Genomic DNA, 18,600 nt, shown 5'->3' with positions numbered 1-18,600 from the left:
ATGGGGTCTGTGCCTAAAAATTAAGGCTTTTCCAAGGCCAAGTCAAGATGAAGTCAACCTGAAGTCAGCATGCGTCAACGAATTTTAGTGTTTTGTGAAAGTACTGTAACAAGAAGTTTTCTTTCAAACAATAGAAATTAACAATTTACCAAAATAAAAATATTTATTTGAAAATCAATAACAATTTATTAATAGTCGATATTATCACCAATAACCACTTATTAAAAAAAGTAGAGGGTTTGTTTTAAAAATACGATCGCAAATTGAACGCAAATTTGATCATCAACAATGTTATGCCGGACGGCTAATAGCCGGAAAGTAGTCAATTTACTGTTAAAAGCAATTTCAACATTGGCCAACGAAATTGAATTTTCCAACTCTTAAATGCATTGAATCAATTGATTACAATAGGTGTACAGAATCTTGGAGAGTTTTTGATTAATTCTTTCCAAATCTCCGGAAGCCTTTGAAAACGGCTGAGTTATTGGCTCGTACTTCCTGACCTCTTTTCGTGACGGTCCCAAATTTGAAACTTTCGAATGACCCCCTATCTTACCGAAAGACGTAATTCTACGTCAAAAAATATTTTAAACCCATGCAGCAGCTACAACCTGCTCAAAAATTTCACTTCTAAAATCACAAACGTTGCATTGGAATCCACTATCCGCCAGTCGATTTCCCTGCAATGAACAAGAAAAAGAAAAACTCAAATATATAATACCAGTCTCGGAAAAGCTTACCTGCAGGCAATAGTAACAGAACACATGGCCACATCCCATGTGATGAGGTAGAGTAACCCTTTCGTTGCAATAAACACATCTGCTTCCGGTATCAAGCACAATCTTATCCGCTTTCCACGCTGCATTTTCCAGCTTCAACATGTTCCTTAACCGGCGCTTCAAAGCATGATAATTAACGATCGGTATTGTGAATCCGAGCAGTTCCATGAACCCGGACCATATCAACTCCCTCGTCATATACGAATACCCAACAGTCCTTCGTTTGGCTCCATCCATCGAGTGGTGTTCCAACCGCAGAACATAATCCACAAGTGATGGCTTCCGACCCGTTCGGAGGAACCGGAAGAAGTTGATGAAGTTCAGACACGTTAGACAGTTTTCTACGATCGTTATCATTCGCTGTAAGAAGGTGACACCGGTCAATCGAAACTGGATCAATTCTTTCAAGTAACCCAATGCCACGGTTAAAGCGTAATGGGCTTTAAGTTTCCCCGCGCTGAGCTGGTCCTGTTCGTAGGTGATGGAAAGCATTTGTTGGCCGAACGTGGCAAACGATTTCCGGACCGAGAGGCCCCATAAGGTAGAGTCTGTTAGGAGATTTATTTCGGGCTGGAAGCGGCTTAGAACGCCAGGCTGCAGAAGCACATTGAACAGTTTGTAAATAAGGAGGTCAGTTTTGATGTAAAGAATGGGTACGTACCGGGAGATTCCGTAGAACGCTGTGGACTTGATTCCTTAGTATGTTGACTATTTCGATGTCAAGTTGAATAGAATCGAGCTGATCAATACAAGCATGTTAAGAGTATAGGATTGAGGCTACCCAGAATTGTGTTTACCTGATTCACCCGTGGGACAAAATTAGTTTTCATTTTTTACAAGCTACTGTTTTTCACAAAACCTGGAACATAAAATTTACCAAATTAAATTTTATTTATTTTCATAAGAATATGCACAGTGCTGTTATCACTTTTATTTTGTTGTGACTTTATTTTCTTTTTACGATCAGAAGAAAATTGGTTAGAAAATTGCTTCGAAAGGAATACGTAACGTAGAGATCAAAAGGTTACGAATGTAACGCCTTGATACAAAACTCGGGTGAATATCGTTGCGCCGAAAACTGAACTGGCCGCTCTCGCTGGAAAAATTTATAGCTACACCACAGACAATAAACAGCCATAAATAATTAGATAACAATAAAAAAGCTAAAATAGACTGAATTTCAATCTAAAACCATAATTGGTCTATCCACATTTGGTCTATATTGAAATATTTTATTCCCTGCATAATGGAAAACGACATACCATATAGTCAAAATTGGTACTCTCCCAATTTTTATGCCGCCAACTAAGGGTTCTTTCACAAATTACGTAAGGCTTAATTCGATGAATTTTGACCCTCACTCTCTTCCTCGTAACATTTTTTGTATGGAAGGTTAATTTTTTGTATTTAACGTTACGCTTGGCCTGACCCTCCCTCTTTCTACAGAGTTACGTAATTTGTGGAAGGCCCCTAATACCAATTGCAGGAGATTTCGGGGAGCAGACCAGGCGGGTTTTATGGGTGAACGCTCTACACGCTTAGCTTAGTTTACCCATAAATACGTAATCCTTTCACCCATATATGGGTAAATGCAAATTTACTGACATTATGAGCAAAATTTACTCATAAAAACGGTGAATTTCACTCATTATTATTAAAAGTTTGTCTTACCTATATTTGGGTGATCAAGTTTACCAATTTATGGGTGAAAAAATAATCTTGTTGACAATTCCGCACAACATGGATGTTTGGATCTCCCGGAGATTTTTCTTACTAAATTCAACGTTGCCGCTAAACAGTAAATCAATCTTATGATTTTATACGATAATATTGATTGGTGTTGCGATATTTTTATATAAACAATGTAAGTATAGTCATAAAAATTTTACAGTTCTCAAATATTCAATTAAAATTTGATCTTGCAGAATGTTCATCCCATTTGCGGCGATGCTCGGTAGCATCAATCGTCATTTCGAAGGTTTCCGTTGTAGGCGAGGCTCAATCTCATCAATAAGTGTTATAGGAACATAATATGTGCAACGCCGGTCATTCCTTATGAATCGTGACGTTTGATGATGATGACAACGGAAATGGTGCTCGCAACTTCGAACACCAAAAGATGTTCGGACACAGAACGATTGTTCCAAGCTGCTACAAGCTGCTGATATTTATCGATATTACAGTCGTGATTCGTTGGTTGAGCCACGACCTCGACCCAACTAACGAATTCGGTTTTTTAGTTGGGCCAACTGACAGCAATTTGAACACGCCCGCATAATAAAAAACAACATGTTATATGGTCAGAATCATTATTACGATGTAAGATATAGCTTCACAGTTTACGTTGCGGTTATCGAATACTTTTCGATCGATTCAACCATAACTGCTCGACATCATCACTAAATGTCAACATATATAACATGCTGTCTCTAAAATGTTCTTTATTTCCTGCATTATATGTCAACATTTTATCATACTGTTGAGCGAAAATTTTGCAAGCGAAAACAGACGATTTTTTATGGTGACATAACTTAACAACCCATTCAACATATTGTTAGTTGTCAAATAACCGTACCACAAACTGTTAAAACTTTATATGAGATTGTTCATTTACAGTTGTCAACAGTAAAGGATACTGTTGTCGACCGCACGGGAAAATATCCATGTACAGTTTGTAATTATGCGGGCGTGTATTTCGACTTGAACGTCTCAAATAATGTCCAGTGATGCCCAATCCCGATTTCCGTGTTTACATTGAATTTTGACGTACGGTTGCTTTTTAGTTGGGCCATGATCCAACCAGCGGAGGCTCAACTAAAAAGTGACCCAAGTAATAAAATCCCAACCAGCGAATCTCGACTGTATTGGGATTGATCGCCGTGCCGTGGGAGAGGCTTTTGCGCCTTTTAAGAGGGAGACAGCGAGGATTGGACTCACGATCAATACCAGCAAAACGAAGTACATGGTTGCTGGGCAATCAACGTGGGTTCGTTAGTGGCTCGGTTAGTGGTGGTGGTAGTGAAATGGTGTTGGATGGTGAAAAATTTGAAGTGGATAGAAGAATTTGTGTATCTTGGAACATCAGTGACGTGTGATAATGATGTTACCCGCGAGGTTAAAAGGTGTATTGTAGCTGCAAATAGGGCTTATTAGGACATCGTAACCAGCTTAAGTCCCGTAGTCTGCAAACGAAGACAAAATTCGCGCTGTATACTACTCTGATTCTTTCGGTGGCTTTATACGGCCATGAAACATGGACATTAAGGCTAATCGAAGAGCTTTCGGAGTGTTTGAGCGTAAGATACTGCGGATAATACTCGGCGGTAGACAGGAGAACGATTTCTGGCAGCGTAGCATGAATCACGAGTTGTAATAGGTGTATAAAGGGCAGGATGTGATTAGGCTTATACAACACGGCAGACTACGGTGGGCTGAACACGTTGTTCGTATACCGGAAGAACGTCAAGATAATATTTAGTAGAGAATCCGGAAGAGGCCACAGACTTCATGGAAGTCCGCGTACACGATGGCTTTCTGCAGTTGAAGAGGACCTGAGGACGCTCAATGTTCAGGGCGACTGGAAGTGATTGGCCCAGGATCGAGTCCAGTGGAAAAGGATACTTCATTCTGTTGGGCAGAGGTGGACACAGCGCAACGGGTAAACACAAACGGAACCAGCCGCGGGAGAAAGAAAAACACAACACGGGAACTTTCACGGGGACAACGAAATAAAAGTCGACTACACAGTACGAGTCATGGTGGCATAATAAAAAATATGTTTATTTATTTACATCTTTAGTTCATTCTTGTCATCAAAAACACACACATTCACACTTAGTACCCATGTGGTCAATCTGCGAACCAACAACTTTTGGGTACAATGTTGCCAGATCGCCAGTTTCTACGAGGAACAAACATTGTTTAATCCAACACTCCATCTCAATGGTTGGCCTCGTATACACATTTTACACCAGAATTATCGTATGCTCCTCCTTCACCAGTAATGCATTCTTGTCGTCACTGCTCACCATTATTCGTCACTGCTCCAATGATGTTCACTTCACCGTCCTCTGCATTTTAAGCCAACTTCAGTTTGTAAAAACACTCGTGCTTCTCTCCTGCCACAACTCCTTTGCCGATCGCATCACGAATCATACAGCTGTCTTTTTCGAAATTCACTGTGAAGCCCTTGGACGTCAGTCTGTCCACAGAAATCAGTCCACTTGTCAGCGTCGGGACGTATAGCACATTACTAAGCTTCACTTGGATCACATTGTCGTTTCCATCAAAACACTGAATGGAGCCTTCACCACATCCCGCAGTGGCAGCAATCTTCCCGTTGGCCAAAATCACATCGGGACCATCCACGCTCTTCAGCGACTTGAAAAAGTTCTTATCACTAGTCATGTGATAACTGGCACCACTGTCCACAAACCACGACTCTCGTTGTTGTTCACATCCAGCCATAAAACATACACCGGCACCATTGTTGTTGTTCACTTGCTTGGCATTTTGCTTCTCTCTCTCGGTTTTCCGGCTTACTATCGTCTTCTTCTCCTTCTTTCTTCTTCGCCAAATACTGCCGGCAGTTTCGAATATAATGCCCCGGCTTTCCACAGAAGAAGCACACCCGCTCCGACGTTGCCGCACGTTGCACTGCCACACTTTTCATTGCTGTTGTTTCACCTATGTCCACCGCCGATTTACTTGCACGTTCATTTCTCCTCTCGAATTCGTCGAGGAGCTTCGACTTCACCAGTTGCATGGTGATGTCGGCATCGGCACGACTTTCCAAAGCCGTCACTAGCCCACTGTAGGAATCCGGCAAGCTCCGGAGAATCATTGCGATTCGAAGGGTTTCTTGTAACTCCAAACCCGCGTTCGTTAATCGATCGAACAGATCGTCCAACACCATTAAATGATTCTCGAGATCACTTCCTTCTTGCAGATTCAGTCCGCAAAGCTTCTTCAACAGAGACACTCGCGAGGTAACCGTGTTCTTCTCGTGGTATTCTCGCAAGTTGTCCCAGAACTTTTTCGCACTGTTCGCGTTTTTCACTAAACCGAACTGATTGTCATCAATAAACAATCCGATAGTGGCACGAGCTTGCTTATCGTCTCGCGTCCACTGTTTCGACACCGTTTCTGGCTTTTCGTCTTCAATGACGTACCACAATTCTTCTCTCGTTAACATCATTTCCATTCGAAATTTCCATATTTGCCAGTTTTGATTGTTCAATTTGGCAAACGAAATCTTGTTCACCTCCGTCATTTTCGTTTTAAGGCACGGAACACTAGTCTGTGACACTGGAACGGACAAGCAATTTCTCACAACTTTCTCTCCTCTATCCGGAACTTCCCTGGGCACCATAACCTGTTGGGCAGAGGTGGACACAGCGCAACGGGTAAACACAAACGGAACCAGCCGCGGGAGAAAGAAAAACACAACACGGGAACTTTCACGGGAACAACGAAATAAAAGTCGACTACACAGTACGAGTCATGGTGGCATAATAGAAAAAAAAAGGTTTATTTATTTACATCTTTAGTTCATTCTTGTCATCAAAAACACACACACATTCACACTTAGTACCCATGTGGTCAATCTGCGAACCAACAACTTTTGGGTACAATGTTGCCAGATCGCCAGTTTCTACGAGGAACAAACATTGTTTAATCCAACACATTCAGCGTAGGTTTGTTAAAGAGCTGTAGCACATCAAGTATCAAGTATCAAGTTATTCTTGCTTAACTTTTCAAAATGACCTAAGTAACATTTTTTCCATGAATTAATTTGAATAGCGCAATCAACAGAACAACATGAAAGCTATTGATTGCTGTATTCAAATTAATTAATGAAAAAAATGTTACTTAGGTCCATTTGAAAAATTAAGCGAGAATTACCCCCCTGCTTATCCGGAACTCGCTCATCCACCCCCCTGGCGTCCTATACTACCACAAGGGGTTTGACAATAGCCACCATGTCCACGGACGGTAGCTCATTACCGTCCGTTGTTATTGTACGAAAATAAACATTATGTGTTTTGTTTACTATTTGTTTTGGTTAAATCTGAAAATTGTTTTCGAAATAATTTGCAAGATTTCCATCTTTGACCATGGGAATTATGTTATTTGATGATAAAATATAATAAACTAACGAATTGGAGTGAATCGATAGGTGAAATCAAACGCTACACGAAATCATATTTCGTAACTTCTTCTCCCGCTCCGAATCAAACAAAAGATATTATTGTCGCGCTTATCTTTTTCTAGAATGCTGCGGCGGTCTTACACTCGCAGGCTCGACTGTGAAGGTAAACGTCAAGATAGCCGCCGTGTTAAAAGATAGGCAGAATTATCCCGCTCAAAACAAAACCACGTGCTTTTCGCGAAATGACAGCAGTGTTCGATTGTATTAGTGAGAGGCAACCGGAGTCACTGAGTACATGGAGAGTGTTTATCGTGGCAAGTGCATACGGTTGGTGAGATTTTCATTGACTCTGTTGTGTTTAGTGACCGTTGCGATTACCTGAGAAGCAACCAGCAGGAAGCCGCAGTATTCTATATTATCTCGAGATGCATAATATTATTGTTTATACTGTGATGAGCATCACAGTTGAAATGGTCCGGGGATGCAATTCGAACAACATTCAATAGTGAATTTGAAATGAAATAAATGGTGTGCAGAAAGATGTTTTAGGATTATATTTACATGCCCATAATAGCTGGTATTATTTTTGAATAATTTGAAAATATGTAGCCAACAATAGTTTGGATAAAATTTAGTTGCTTGTAAACGCACGATTCGGGAGAAGTACTTTTCAAAATGTATGCTGGACATATTCATGAAGATGTTCGCTACGCTGAAAAGCATGTCTTGCCACGGGGTTGCGCTCATCCGATAACCAGTGGGAGCAATTTATTGTTTACACACGCAAGAGTATTCATTGTTCTATGTGTTGAACGTTGATTAACTGTTATTTCACGAAGGAAAACGAAAGAAAACCTACGATGATTTGAAATTTGTGCTGTGATTTCGTTTATATTCATTTGTACGGATTTGACAATCGGATTTACGAGATAAACCTCGACCATTTGTTGGATGCCGTTCTAAATTATTTCTGCGATGATATGTAGTCAATTCCCAATATTCGGCGAGCTCTGTATAAGGCATTTTATGAGACGTTTCGCGGTGGCCCGTTTATTTACTTCTGATGTTTTGTTTTGGTATGATTCTGCGTGAACATTCCGTTAGGTCCGAACACAAAATAATGTTTGTAACGTTTTACTTTTCATTCGTGTTTTCTTCAGCATTTCATGCTTAGAATGCAATGGTATGAATTATCTAACGATACATTTTAAGAATCATATGAAAATCTATGTTCTAAAACCCTGGTAGACGAAAAGTAAAACAGGCAGAATTGATGATGGGACCCATCGGAATGTACGGCGCGAAATTACCAAACAAACGGGCTCCCACTAATTGTCAAAGTAGATAAACACGAGAAAAACAGCTGTTTCGATCTGTCTCATAAAATGCCTTATTTCATTTAGAGTTCTATATTCCATTTATAGCACATGAACTTTATATCAAAGGTACGAACTCCCAACGGAATCAATTTTCTAAACAGCGGATGGTTGGAGCAAAACAAAAGAACTGATAATGTTTGTTTTTTGATTGCTTGAGAAGCAGAAGACGTATTCGTAGAGAGCGTAGCTGACTCATTCCTCGAAAGTTGTGAAAATTTTTATATAAAGTGAATAAAGTTCTTAATGTTTTAAAAGTTATTAATGTGGTATGAATTTCTCAGGATCTAAACTATATGTTAAGCACTTTGAACTTTGTTAAACCCGTGAAAGTGTTGTCCATTAGAGATGTCAGAGTCGGAAGTACGAACAATTTTGACCCGTGCCCTTGACGCGGATGAAGCTGGCCAGAAGGAGCTAGCCATCGATTTGTATGGCAAGGCAGTGGAATGTATTCTTCGTATAGAGGATCGAGAAAAACGGGACAAGTTGAACAAGTTCGCCAAGCAGGCAATAGAGCGCGCGGAGGAACTGAAAGGAATCAAATATGTTCCGAAACCAAAAGATTTGAAAGTTGTCCCGCAGCATACGATGCATCCGGTGCGAAGTGGCATCGGCTCAGGGAGAAGTCCGGTTCACAGTCCAAAGCTGGAAGTCAGTGGGGCTCAGGTTTCTTATACCAGTGAGGAAAAGAAGGTGCTGGAATTTACGTCGCACATCAACTCCAAGGTTTATGTTCCATTCATGGACATTGATTTGATGGAGAAATTCATCTTTTCGATTCCTTTTACGGATCGCGATGGTTTGCTTGAGTTGGCCCCTAAACAGAAACGGGACTTTGTCCAGTGGATTCAAGTTAGCGAACTGAGTGAAAATCCGGAACTGATAGCTGGGGACCATGCAGACTTCTATAGCATTCGTCAGACGGTGGTTTCCGATTGCAGTTTTGTGGCCTCGCTGGCAGTGGCCTCTTTATATGAGAAGAAGTACAAGCGCAGAATCTTGACGTCGATTATTTACCCTAGGAATAGTCGAGATGAACCGATCTATAATCCGAGTGGAAAGTACTCGGTCCGTATGCACGTGAACGGAATTCCAAGAAAGGTTGTGATTGACGATTGCTTACCGCTGGGAAGGTACAATCAGCTGCTTTGCTCGTATTCGAGTAACAAAAATGAGTTCTGGGTGTCCCTGATGGAGAAAGCCTACATGAAGCTGATGGGAGGATACGATTTTCCCGGATCGAATAGTGTAAGACAACTTTTTCTCATTTCCAGATGTGATATTTATTTCATAAATTATATTTTAGAACATTGACTTGCATGCCTTAACGGGTTGGATTCCAGAGAGGGCTTCAATTAGGACGAAGGATCCAGATTTTGATGCCGATGCAGTTTTTAATCGACTCAGCGAAGGGCTTAGCGCTGGACGTTGTTTGGTAACCGTAGCCACTGGCGAACTCTCGGATGCAGAAGCGGAAAGAACGGGACTTGTGTCGACCCATGCCTATGCCGTGCTGGACATGCAGGAAATTGACGGAGTGAAATTGCTCCAACTAAAGAATCCTTGGTCACATCTGCGTTGGCGTGGAAACTATTCCGAGTTGGATGCGGTGCACTGGACCGCTGAGCTACAGCAGCAGTTGAATTACGACCCAAAACTCGCTGCGAATTATGACAATGGGGTTTTCTGGATTGATTACAATTCCATTTTGAACTTCTTCGATGTGTTCTACCTGAACTGGGACCCAGCTCTGTTTCAGTACACTTACAGTATTCATCAGTCGTGGAGTGCGGGTGTGGGACCTACCAAAGATGCCTACAATGTAGGAGACAATCCACAATTCAGCCTCACCGTACCTGCTGGGAAGGGTTCGGTTTGGATACTTTTGACAAGACATATCACTTCGATTGAGGATTTCAGAGTAAATCGAGAATATATTACGGTCCTGGTCTATAAGAATAACGGGAAACGGGTTTATTATCCGTGTAAGTATAATATGTGATAACACTGCTTCTACTCGCATAGTAATCTTCGTCTTGTTTGCTAAGCAGAAGTAAGGTTTTATTTTGATCATAAAACCTAATTCTAAAGGTCAAAAAATGAACATCTACCAAAAAAAAAAATAATAATAATCGCAGAACAGACTTCCCTTTTCACTACAGATTTTATTATTGAACTTAATTATTAATCATTCTCGTATTCTATTTTAGCCGATCCACCTCCCTACATCGACGGAGTTAGGATCAACAGTCCACATTACTTGTGCAAAATACGCCTGGATCCAAGTTCGGTACGCAAGTACACTTTGGTGATATCGCAGTATGAAAAAACGGCAACGATCTACTACTCGTTGCGGGCGTACTGTCGTGATAAGTTCGAATTGAAGAAAATCGACAACCATTTCCAAACAGTTGAAAATGTAATTAACTCACTACCCGCGTTGTGTTTGACAAATATTAAATACTTTTAATTATCCCGTAGATCAATGGAGACTGGAAGGGGCGCACGGCAGGCGGATGCCCAAACCACCCGCAAACCTACAAAAACAATCCGCTTTATCGGCTGCACATCGGCCCCAAAGAATCCAGCCAGTTAGTGGTTGAACTTCGTGGTCCCAAAGTCTATCAAGTCGGACTGGAGTTGAGCGTTACATCGCTGGAGGATCCGGAGGTGACTGCCCCTTTTATAACCCAGAGTACCGGCAGCTATAGGTCCGGATTTTGCGTGTTGGATTTGGAAGGCATCCCCGCGGGGGTTTATCAGTTGCGTCCGTCCACTTTCCTGCCGGAACAGGAGTCGCCGTTTTTCCTAAAATTTAAATCAACAACGAATTTAGTCATCGAAAAGCTGAATTGAACGGCGGATCTGGGCTGCCTATGATCGTATGGGACTGATATCGTATTATAGTAACTTAAAAGAAAATGCGATTACAGCCAATGTTGTGCAAGGGATTTATTTTTAGCCATATTGATGACGTTAGCTTAAAGCGGAAAGTTACTTTAGTGGCTCGAAGAAATGACCACGTCAATCTTATCTAGTTGTGAATACGTACCAACTATTTTTTTTTATTTCGTTAATAAATCATTGATCATTTTAATTGTATGTTTTTAATCAAAAAGAAATGTTCCTTCTTGGATACTTAGTGGAGAGTCAGCACCGCCACAAAATTTTTCGCGCTATATGAGTAGCTTTCCACGGATTCAGCGCCCTGCATTTGGCGTTGAAGGAGTTGTATTGGACACATCCGATCTACAGGAGCGTCGTCGAAAATGTGGCTGGTGTTGGGTGAACTCTTCTCAGAAAGCAAAGGATTCTTGGTAGCTATCATGGACTGGGTAATTGCGAAGATGAACTACTGGCATTGAGATTGTGCCAGAATCGCAAGTCTGTTCCATTCGTATATGGATTCCATATACAGATGGGACTGACTTGCGATTCACGGCATTATATGTTGCACAAAAAGGTGGAGGACCGCTACAGGAAGTGTAATTCAGTAGGGGAGACGATCGGACATATTGTATCCGGATGGTCAGTTTATTTTGGTGACCATAACGTAGTCACACACACATACACACACGGGCTGCGAAATGGTGAGTTGACACCTTGGAAGGAGCGACCTACACAGCTCTGGTCCTCACAAGTTCCAATCTCACACTTCCACGGGTCTTCCGATGACAATCGACCGCCAGCTAAGGGTTTTGTACTTAGCTGCTAGTGCAGCCTGGGCACTGTTGTCCTTCTGACATCAGCTAGAGTAAGTGGGTGCGACCAACGGGACCATCGTCCCTAACCCCTAATCCCAAGGTGTTAAACGACCCGTGCCGAGGGGATGCATGGCCAGGGGGGTGAAATAATGAGCTAGGCCTCTATAACGGAGCCTGTGGGGTACCTGGGCACCCTCCACAGTAATTGTCCCTTACCGCGTCATGCTGGTCTCTGGCGTGGTGGACCTATTTTCCCAAGCAACTCGTGGGACCAAAATGGAAATGTTAAGAAAATTATGTTGAGCTTTTTAGTGGAATGTCTTCACTTGAAATATAAGACGAGTTTAGCATCCCATTGAATTCCACCACTTACTTAAGCCACTTAAGTGGTAGAATTCAATGGGATTGTACAAACTCGTCTTATGACAAGCAAAATGGAAAACCAAGTCAATTCGTCAATTAGTGGTAGTAGTGTAGGCGAAAACCCCTTCGCAAGAGGTGTGTTGTTCAGGTCTCCGCCTAGGAGGCCAGAGGCAATAGTCGGCAGCTCAGTGCGCAGCGCCAGCGTGGGTCACTTAACCATCTCCCAGGCTCCGCCGGTAGAGGTTATAGACGGCCCATGGCTTGTGAAAGCGATGAACCGCAAACGCGATGGGCTTTCGGCCTTCGAGGTGGCGACGGAACAGCTGGACGCCATCATCGAAGCATAATATCAGTAAGGAACTCAAGAGGAGCTTGCTGAAACTTCGAAAGTCGATGTTGGACGCCAAGCTGGAAACGGCGGTCGGGACGGCCAAGTGCGAACCCGTGAAATCTGTGGAGTCGAGGTCTACCCAGACTGGGGCCCAACTGGGGATGAAGGACCTGGAAAGGTCCGTCCACCCAGGAAAGACGGTGGTAGGGGGTTACGGCAGGCTGAGAGCTCTCAGCCGCCCCAGACCAGGGAAATAGAGGGGGGTGACGCCTCCTGGACCCTGGTCAAGAACAAGAGGAAACCGAAGACGTCAAGGGCCGAAAAGAAGGCCCAGGCGAATGAGGGTAGCAAGAAGTCTAGGGTAGGAGCCAATCGCTCCAGGGGCGACGCCCTAGTCATCAACACGGACGAGGCTAAGTACTCGGACGTCTTGAAGGCAATGAGGAGTGACGTCAAACTCGGTGAACTCGGCGCCGACGTACGTCGAATAAGACGTACCCGGATGGGCGAGATGATCCTCGAGCTAAAGCGGGGCGTCTCGCAAAAGGGCCTACAAGAAGTTGGCAGAGGAAGTCCTAGGCGGGACGGTCAAGGTGAGGGCACTCACGACGGAGGTGAATCTAAGGGTTAAAGACCTGGACGAGATCACCGAAGTCGAAGAGCTCGTCACGGCACTGCGGCGACAGTGTGAAGTGGAGGCGCCCATCGCAGCCGTTCGGCTACGGAAAGGTCCAGCAGGGACACAGGTAGCATTAGTTCGGCTATCTGCAGCGGACGCCTCCAATGTAGTCAAGTTAGGGAGCGTCAAGGTGGGGTGGTCGGTATGCCCTGTGGGCATATATGAGCAACCCGAAGTTTGCTTCAAGTGCCTGGAACCGGGGCACAAGCAATGGGACTGCAAAGGCCCTGACAGAAGCAAGCTCTGTCGACGCTGCGGATTGGAGGGACATAAGGCACAATGCTGCACGAACCCTCCCAACTGTTTGATCTGTTCCAGCAAAGCTGCGAACAGCAAGCACCCGGACCCCAGGGGGTTCGAAGTGCCCGGCGTTTAAGCGTGCTGCAAAATCATAGTGCAGGTAACGCAGCTAAACCTGAACCACTGTGATGCAGCCCAGCAACTGCTGTGTCAGACAGTTGCTGAATGGGGGACGGATATCGCCATCATAGCAAATCCTTACCGGGTACACGCCAGGAACGGTAATTGGGTCACCGATGGGTCTAAAATGTCGGCGATATGGACAACGGGGAAATACCCTGTCCAAGAGTTGGTGTCTTCGACACACGAGGGCTTCGTCATTGCCAAAATAAACGGGGTCTTCTTCTGCAGCTGCTATGCGCCTCCTCGATGGTCGATCGAGTAGTTCGGTCGAATGCTAGATTGTTTGACGGCTAACTTGATGGGGCGTAGGCCGGTGGTGATAGCGGGGGACTTCAACGCTTCGGCCGTGGAATGGGGAAGCCGATCCACGAATCAACGGGGGCAGATCCTGCTGGAATCACTGGCCATGTTGGATGTGGATTTGGGTAATGTCGGTACCAAAAGTACCTACAACTGGAACGGGGCCGAGTCGATTATCGACGTTATGATCTGGAGCCCTGGCCAAACGAGTAGTTCGAACTGGAGGGTAGATTGGCTACACTCCCAGCGACCACCTGGTGGTTCGCTACAGTATCGACTATACGACCAGTTTTCAGCGGACGGAAGAAGGGGCGAGGCCTAGCCCTCGTATGTGCAAGACATCATACTTCGACGACGAGGTGTTTAAGGAAGGCTTACTGGTGGACTCAAACAATTGCGAACCTGCGCCGCGCCTGCCTACGGACACGGAGGCGGATGCAGCGAGCACGCACAGAAGAGGAGCGTGTTGAACGACGGGTGGCGTTCGTGGCTGCTAGAGCCGCTCTGAAGACTGAGATTAGATCAAGCAAAAAAGCCTGCTTCGAGGGCCTGTGTCAAAGTGCCAACGCGAATCCATGGGGTGACGCCTATAGGGGTCGTAATGGCCAAGACACGTGGGGCGATGGCCCCTACAGAGCGGTGGCGGAACTTGCGGGGATTGCACAGTCCCTTAGTGTATGTAAGGCGCCAGGACCGGATGGTATAGTCCGGAGGATGTGTAAAGATGAAGTTGGCTGGAACGCCGTTTTATCGGCTATCGTCCAAATCGTCTCGGAGCTACACAGAAGGTGGCGCGTGGACTCGAGGAATGACTAGTTCAGGCGCAAATAAGAGGTGGTCCAAGGGTTCGGAGTCGGCTTCATGGGTCATACCGGTGCCCTATGGTCGAACTCGACCCTTTTATTGAACAAGTGCCGCGCGAAGCACAACATGGTATCGTCGCTTTCGCGGCATCAGTCAACCGGGCGGATTCCGAGCCCGAGGACGGAAAGGGGTACTCGTCAAGGCTGCGGCAGGCGTAGGCACCGCGTCGGCAAGTCCCTCTGTGTGTTGGCGAATAGGCCCTATCGCAGAGAGGTCAATTCGGGGTGCACGCGACATCATCATTCTTGAAACCAGCCGTGCAGAGGGAAGCAGACTGACTCGAAACGGCGAGTGGGCTAATGGCTAGGTTGTCTTCCTTCCCTCACGCTGTCCAATCTAGCCAACAAGCTTTGCCTGCTGGGTGGGAGTAGGCTCAGATGCTTTTTCCTGTCTTGCGCTGATATGTTTCGGAACCCGTAAGTGTCAACCCTTGCATGGCCTCCCTGCATGATGTAAGTCATGCAAAGATAACCATGGGATCATTAAAGGCGACTACTCCAGTAGGACTCGATGGCATCCACGATGGGGACCCAACAATAATGAGTGATTTAAAAATAACTCTTTTGACGATGCGTTAGCAATAGATGTGGTAAACCACTTTGCCAAAGGGGGCTCCACGAGGTCTCCTCCCAGGGAGGCGGAGAGTGGTGTGACGGAGGCTGCAACCAGCAGCACCAAAGTCTCCCCAGCAATGATGGGGTATAGCCAGGTGTAGAGTCCACCAAGGTTCCAGATATTTTCGGACGTTCACTTAAAAACTCACACGGTTCGGAAAGCAACACTTTATTTGACCTGCCACGAGTAAGGTAACAACTCAACTAACTAGCCTTGTGTTCTCTACAAACTTACAACCTATTTGCCTCTCTCATTTCTTAATTCTAATCTCCTGAGAGTATTTCCACGAGGGGTTCACGAATGCTATTTGTATCTACTCTACATTCCTCACCTGGTCCCAAAAAATGTTATACATATTACGGATGAATTATAAAAATGTTGGAAAGTTTATAAAAAATACAATCAATCTCATTTGATCATTCGTTGTACCGTGCTGGTAATTTAGCGGATCTTCTAGGTCGCTTCGGGGTTGTTACTTCGCTGGAATCGGGCTCTCCTGTTCCGTTTTCAATAATTGCTCTCCGTGGTTCCTGAGTGTTTGGCTGTGGAAAATCTATAATGAAACAATAATTTTATGAAATATTGATGTGAAAATAAATAGTGTACTGGAAACAGTACGAATATACCAACCGTCTCCATTACATGACGTTGGCCATTTCTTCAAATGGGCCACGGGACGTCGATATTTAACCCCATCTTCGCTCAGTACGACAACATCACTCCCGCTCCTCTGGATTACTGAGTACTTTTCGGATCGGAAACTAGGTTCCAACTTGCCCAGATCGTAATTTTTTATCATGACGGTATCTCCGACCGCTATATCTGAATTTTTCGCTTGTCGTCGTTTATCTGCGTACAACTTTCCTTGCATTTTCTTGATGCTGTCCTTGTCACGTACTTCCTCATCACGCCTCCAGTACGGCTCCGTCCTTAGAGAAGGCAACAGATCCTTCACAGGTCTTCCTGTAAGCAGCTCCATGGGTGATTTACCCGTGACAGAATGTGGAGTTGTATTGTACGAATACACATATTCACTGATAGCTTTTCTCCAATCTTCTTTCATCGACCTGGCAATTCGCAAAGTCCGCAGAATTCCTTGGTTTTGTCGTTCGACTAGCCCATTCATTTGGGGCCAGTACGGAATGGTACGAACCAGGCGAATGTTTTTACGGATGCAGTAGTTCGAAAACTCTTCGCTAGCAAAAGGTGGGCCATTATCAGCACGAATTGTTTCTGGGTAGGTGTGCTCTTTAAAAATGCCTTCCAATGCCTCGATGGTCTTTGATGCATTCGTAGCTTTCATTTCAATAACAGTTAGAAATCGGCTATAGTAATCTACCAATACTAAAAACGTGGCACATTCCTTAGCCGAGAAAAAGTCCACTGCCAAATCCTGCCACGCACGGTCAGGCATCTCTTTGCGTAGCATTGGCTCTGGCGTTCCTTGTAAGCTAACTGAAGCACAACCAGCACATTCTTGCACACGATTTTCAACGTCACGGTCCATATAGGGCCACCAAACCTTCTCTCGTAGATTTCGTTTCATTGAAACTACGCCAGGATGTCCTCGATGTGCTATATCCAATGCTCTGGGCCGCAGCTTCGAAGGGAGTATAATTCGTTCATCTCTCACGACAACGCCATCTATAATTCCCAATTCCTTGGAAAAAGCCTGGTAAGCAAATAAGTTCGGAGGCCACACTGTCGTTTCGATAGCCTTAACGACTCCTTTGAGGGTATCATCTAATTCGGTTGCTTTTTTGATCTCATCTAGTGTAATAGCAGACGGTCCTTCACCAATTCCGCAAACGTAGTGTTCTGACGCTTCATCAAAGGGCGCATCCGACTGATTACAAAGTCTTGAGAAGATGTCGGATATATTATCAGAACCAGGAACGTGTACTACTGAAAAATCGTAGGGCTGAAGCCGTAGCGCCCACGCTTCTGCACGTGAACAAGCACGCTTCCTCTTGATGCTTTCCACCAAATATATATTCAAGCGTCTTATGGTCTGTAAACACCGTAAAGTGTATTCCGAACAAGTAAATAAAAAACTTTTCCACGGCCCAAACGACAGCAAGTGCTTCTCGCTGGGTCTGAGGATATACTCTTTCCGTCTTCGTAAGGCCTTTCGAAGCAAAGCTTATAATCCTTGGTTTATTTGCGTTATCTCTTTGCGTCAATACGGCACCGAGTCCTACCGCAGAAGCGTCCACGTACAACTCAGTTCGATCTTTAGGGTCGAAAAACCTATACGATGAACAGTTCTCGCAAGCTCATTACGCAAGTCATCAAACGCTTTAACCTGTTCAGCCCCAAATGAATCCACCTCACCTCTAATGAAGCATCTCAACGCTTCGGTCCTAGACGAAAGGTGCGGAATAAATTGTCCAACGAAATTAATTAATCCTAGAAAACTTCGAACTTCCTCCTTCGTCTCAGGCATTCTAAAGTTTTGGATTGCAGCTACTTTATCGTCTGTCGGACTAATTCCCCGTCCACTGATTTTGTAACCAAGAATCTCTAGTTCATGTACTTCAAACAAGCATTTGGCTTTATTTAGCAATGCATTGTTTTTCTCAAGCACTGCTAGCACTTTTTGCAACCGCTCATTGTGTTCGAATATGGATGATCCCCACACAATAACGTCATCGATGTAAACTACCACGCCCTCGATATCAGCCATCATTTCGCACATTATTCGCTGGAATATCTCGGGCGCGCAATTTATGCCAAACATTAGGCGTTTGAAACGCATCAAACCTTTGGACGTCATAAAGGTTGTTATTTCACGTGAATCCGGGTGTAGTTCTACATGGTAGTAGGCGGATGTTATATCAAGCTTTGAAAATACCATTGCTCCCTTGAGTTTGTTGAGCAGCGTATCGATGAGTGGGAGCGGATAGTGTTCCCGCTGTATCGCTTGGTTGGGATGTCGCATATTGATGCATAATCTGATATCATCAGTACCCTTTGGTACCACTACCATGGGTGAGATCCACTCGGAGGGTC

At 44.4% G+C, this 18,600-nt stretch overlaps 3 protein-coding genes across 3 annotated transcripts; 1 reads left to right on the top strand and 2 right to left on the bottom strand.

Moving 5' to 3' along the window:
- Positions 1-577: 577 nt before the first annotated feature.
- On the bottom strand, positions 578-1,732 carry LOC134204361 (peroxisome biogenesis factor 2-like). Its single transcript, XM_062679184.1, has 4 exons — positions 1,577-1,732; positions 1,441-1,518; positions 741-1,373; positions 578-680 (listed from the first exon to the last, which is right to left on the bottom strand). Exons 1-4 carry the CDS (start codon positions 1,607-1,609, stop codon positions 588-590), a joined length of 837 nt encoding a protein of 278 aa, XP_062535168.1. The 5' UTR covers positions 1,610-1,732; the 3' UTR covers positions 578-587.
- Positions 1,733-8,423: 6,691 nt separating this feature from the next.
- On the top strand, positions 8,424-11,385 carry LOC134204365 (calpain-7-like). The gene is made up of 4 exons (XM_062679190.1): positions 8,424-9,557; positions 9,616-10,294; positions 10,520-10,728; positions 10,791-11,385. Exons 1-4 carry the CDS (start codon positions 8,655-8,657, stop codon positions 11,163-11,165), a joined length of 2,166 nt encoding a protein of 721 aa, XP_062535174.1. The 5' UTR covers positions 8,424-8,654; the 3' UTR covers positions 11,166-11,385.
- Positions 11,386-15,979: 4,594 nt separating this feature from the next.
- On the bottom strand, positions 15,980-17,543 carry LOC134204362 (uncharacterized protein K02A2.6-like). Its single transcript, XM_062679185.1, has 2 exons — positions 16,219-17,543; positions 15,980-16,141 (listed from the first exon to the last, which is right to left on the bottom strand). The coding sequence occupies exons 1-2, from the start codon at positions 17,132-17,134 to the stop codon at positions 16,005-16,007; spliced, it is 1,053 nt and encodes a 350-aa protein (XP_062535169.1). The 5' UTR covers positions 17,135-17,543; the 3' UTR covers positions 15,980-16,004.
- Between the last annotated feature and the right edge of the window lie 1,057 nt (positions 17,544-18,600).

Source organism: Armigeres subalbatus, unplaced genomic scaffold, assembly GCF_024139115.2.
Source record: "Armigeres subalbatus isolate Guangzhou_Male unplaced genomic scaffold, GZ_Asu_2 Contig543, whole genome shotgun sequence".
In the NCBI taxonomy this organism is placed as follows: domain Eukaryota; kingdom Metazoa; phylum Arthropoda; class Insecta; order Diptera; family Culicidae; genus Armigeres; species Armigeres subalbatus.
This window is presented reverse-complemented; position numbering and strand designations above follow the sequence as displayed.